This window comes from Dipteris shenzhenensis, chromosome 6, assembly GCF_047967505.1.
Source record: "Dipteris shenzhenensis isolate YYH24624 ecotype China chromosome 6, Dip_SZ_1.0, whole genome shotgun sequence".
NCBI classification, from domain to species: Eukaryota; Viridiplantae; Streptophyta; class Polypodiopsida; order Gleicheniales; family Dipteridaceae; genus Dipteris; species Dipteris shenzhenensis.
The window spans coordinates 12,765,730-12,769,453 of record NC_141601.1 but is presented as its reverse complement, the minus strand read 5'-3'; the positions used below and the strand labels follow the sequence as shown (position 1 = coordinate 12,769,453).

Here is a 3,724-nt window from a genome sequence, read left to right as displayed (position 1 = left end):
CTATACAAATATGTGGTTATGTGCTAAATGCAAAGTGCTATGTGCCATATTTAAATTGCTATGTACAAAATCTAAATTCTAATTATGCTAAACATATTCTTTAGTCTATAGAGCTACTTGCCCGGATCTAGTTTTGATATTTATCATGTTTGTTAGTACCATTCAACTAAGAAATTTGCATGCATCAAAATAAGTGTTTTATGAAGTTATGGATAATTTTCTCTATCAAGTTTAGAGCACGATAGTTCATTTTACGCTATCATTTCTAGAGGCTGAGGATGGTAGGATAGCCCACTTAGGGGTCCCCAAAAAGTAAATGTGAAAATGCACTACTTCTTTCTTTATTTTATCTCCTCTTAATTATCTTGTCCTTCCATTCCAATACTGCCTACCTGCCCTAGTTTATAAACTTACAAGTGATCAAAACTCACACTATAAGACCACATCTAATAAATAGCGTCAACTCGACAACACGATTGTTCATTATAACAAGATTGACAAATATGATCTTCAGGTATTCGTGTAATCATCGTGGATTGCCAGATATTTCTCCACAAGCTTGACGATCCGAACAGTCTCCCGCTTGAAGCTCTCGTGGAACCTTCGACTACCGATTGCATCATATTCTAGGGTCCATCGGACGTAGCAGGAATTGTTACGCGGCCCCGGAACGATTTGCAGGGCGTGGACGTGATGATGGAGAAGCTTGTCTAGCATCCCCCCTTCCGCAACTTTTATCTTTGCATAGTAATTCTTGTCATCTATCTCCAGAAATGTCTCATTGGAGGACTTGTACTGGAAAGCTGAACAAAGATGAAATTCACAGTCCGGTCCGTATCTGCATCAGGCCAAAGCTAAAGGCAGACGCACGAGACGTAAATTACTTAAGATTCAGCGAAAATGTCTCTCACCCTTTCCATATTTCACTTCGCGGACGCTTCCCTTTGAGCAACCGCAGCCGCCAACATACTCGATGCTCACGACATACTCGGGAAGAATTTTTGGCAAGGCTGTCGGGGCGTCCTTGACGCATGCATACCACATTCTTTTGGGGTGCACCTGCACTTCTAACTCCATTGCAAAAGTAGTGTAGCCCATGGCTGGATCTGCAGTACACAGCAACAAGCTCAGGAAACATCCGTAGTCCGTGAACTGAGTATGATCATCTCATCAGCGGATGTTATATAGAGAAGCAACGTGGGCTGCATCAGAAATCGGAATCGTAGCAGCACGTAGGCAATAATGTGCTGGTTTTTAGCTCATGCTCGCTTATCATTGTCCGGAGGGATGGGCTGTTTGGAAAACATCTTCTAGTGCCGTGTACGGTGTTCCTTTGGCAAGATCATATCCTATTCGCATCCATCATGATGATTCCATGCTTGAAGATTATGTCCAATTTTGAAGATCGGGATTTGGTCCCTGTCAAACTTTCGTTGTAGCTCGTAGGTGGAATTTCCCGCTTTCTTGCTCACTTACTAGCCCAAATGTTATCACCTCGCGCATTGTCCTCTTTAAATGTAATATGGCGTGATCCTTTCACTGATCACTCTCGGATCCCGCAACTTTGTGAACTGGTTCTAATTTGGTCAAATTTTTCATGCCCGCATTCATCCAATTCGATGACTTCAATAGTAATTTGGATTCCTATTAGAACATACCAGCTGCACTTGAATGCATAATGCGACCTTGCAACAGACTTTTCTTTTTTTTCTCGCAGTCATTCAACGTGATTACCTCCAAGACAAGTTGAAAAAAGTATCTAGATAGCTCATTCCAAACCTCCCTTTGCCAAACACAAGTTTTTACACCTCTTGCTCACATGGATTATTAAGACTCGTCACCAATGGTCGAGCTAGGATGTAGACAATGGAATGGCCTACGATTAATTAATAATAAACATTCATAAGCAAGAATATTTGACCTAATTATTCCCCTCCAAGTTTATGTGGTATGTTTTCCACATATAATTCAAAGATGTGTCTCTCACCATTCATTACAAAAAGTGAGTGAGATTCTCTATGAACTTTTAATTTTTGCAATTGTGCCTTTTAATGTATAACCTATGAGCACATGTCTTTTCAAATACATGCACTTTTATGTATAACCTTTGAACACATGTCTTCTCAAATACCTATCTTTTTATATCTATGAGCATATGTCTTTCCAAAAAGCTATGTTACTTTAATATGTATACAGATAAAATTTCAATAAAAAAGATTTGGGTATATTCTCTAATCCATTAACATGATGGTTCTTGAATTTTAAAAGCAATATACTATGATACAACCTAGGATATGAACCGATCTATTAGTTGTAGTGATGTTGGCTTAATTTTAATCCTTTGGGACCTAAATAATTTTCCATAAATATGGTATGCTCCTCTCAATTAAAAATATCATATGAGACCTAGTTTGAACTATTCTCAAGGTCTTCACACTTTCCTTTGCCAATGCAAAGCATAATTATGGACATGAAGGTAATAAAATTTGGGCATATTCTTGACTTTTGGATGAAGCACAAATGGTTTGATATTTTTTTCTATGTTGCATTATTTGGATCCAAATCAAAAAAATCAAGGTTTGGGAAATATCATTTTATACAAGGGACTAGATTAGTATTCCTTGGATTCACTCAAGCATTTGATCATTCATGCATTAAGAGTTAGTATGGACTCTTGGATATTGCAAGCCCTTGGGCTCAGAGGTTGTCCATTATTATTTATGCAATTTAAGTTATCCTCTTTTGAGTGTCTATAACTCTTGCAGGATTGGACACTTTAGCACTCTTTGGGGGTATTTCTTGAAGGCAAAAACAAATGTATTACCACGGGCATCTTGTACCTTAGACCTGATGGATCCTGCCCCCCACATGCTTGCTCCACCTATCCCAAAGTAGAGAATGGTTTAGGGATATTTTCCCACCATTTAGCAATATGTGCTTCCAAAAGATGCCTGAAAATTGTATGCGTCCCATGTGTGGGGTGCCTTGTTTCTCCCATCAACTTGGCATAGATCCTCATGTGGCTACCTATTCCTTTATAGACTCTTCCGTCTGACTATCGAAATAGAAACCCAAAATTTATAATTCCCTCTCAAACATGTGGTAATGAAAAGTCAAGAAAAGATTACTAGTTCTCATGATTCTAAACTCTCGAGTCAAGTTCAACATGCACGATCAAGAAATGTTAATAATGGTGAAAAATCATGAACTAGCATCTTCTAAGCTTCTTTCAACATAAAGATTGTATATCTCATTGAATCGGATTAAGTCCCTGCCCTTTTGTATTAGGTGTAAAACAAAAATGATATATTCATAAGAATAGGCTTTGAAAGCAGTAGCAGTCAGCTAGCTCAGTATCATAGCATGTGTTGGTGTTGTATGTTGAGCTTGAAGGCTCTTTTAATGCAACAATTTACCCAAAGAATTTCCTCTAGTACTACATCTCCATGGTTATGGTAGATCCTTCAAACCATCTAGCACAGGTGGCACTTCCAACTTGTCTCTACTTGGATCTCCTAAATTGTTATAAAAACATGGCCACATATCCTTTTGGCTGTCTTATTTTGCCCTATTTCCATGTCCCCTCATGTACAAAAGATCTCTTCTTGCATAGTTTCACCATTTAGGTATTCAATGAGCAGTTAATGGGTGGGGCATGATCTACCGAGGATGCAGAGGACACTGAGTCCTTACTTTCTACCTTTCCTTTTCTATTTGATACTGA

General features: G+C 38.5%; 1 protein-coding gene across 1 annotated transcript; it reads right to left on the bottom strand.

Moving 5' to 3' along the window:
• Positions 1–487: 487 nt before the first annotated feature.
• Positions 488–1,134, bottom strand: LOC147900808 (major pollen allergen Cor a 1 isoforms 5, 6, 11 and 16-like). Its single transcript, XM_087376268.1, has 2 exons — positions 912–1,134; positions 488–803 (listed from the first exon to the last, which is right to left on the bottom strand). Exons 1-2 carry the CDS (start codon positions 1,096–1,098, stop codon positions 511–513), a joined length of 480 nt encoding a protein of 159 aa, XP_087232394.1. The 5' UTR covers positions 1,099–1,134; the 3' UTR covers positions 488–510.
• Positions 1,135–3,724: the final 2,590 nt, after the last annotated feature.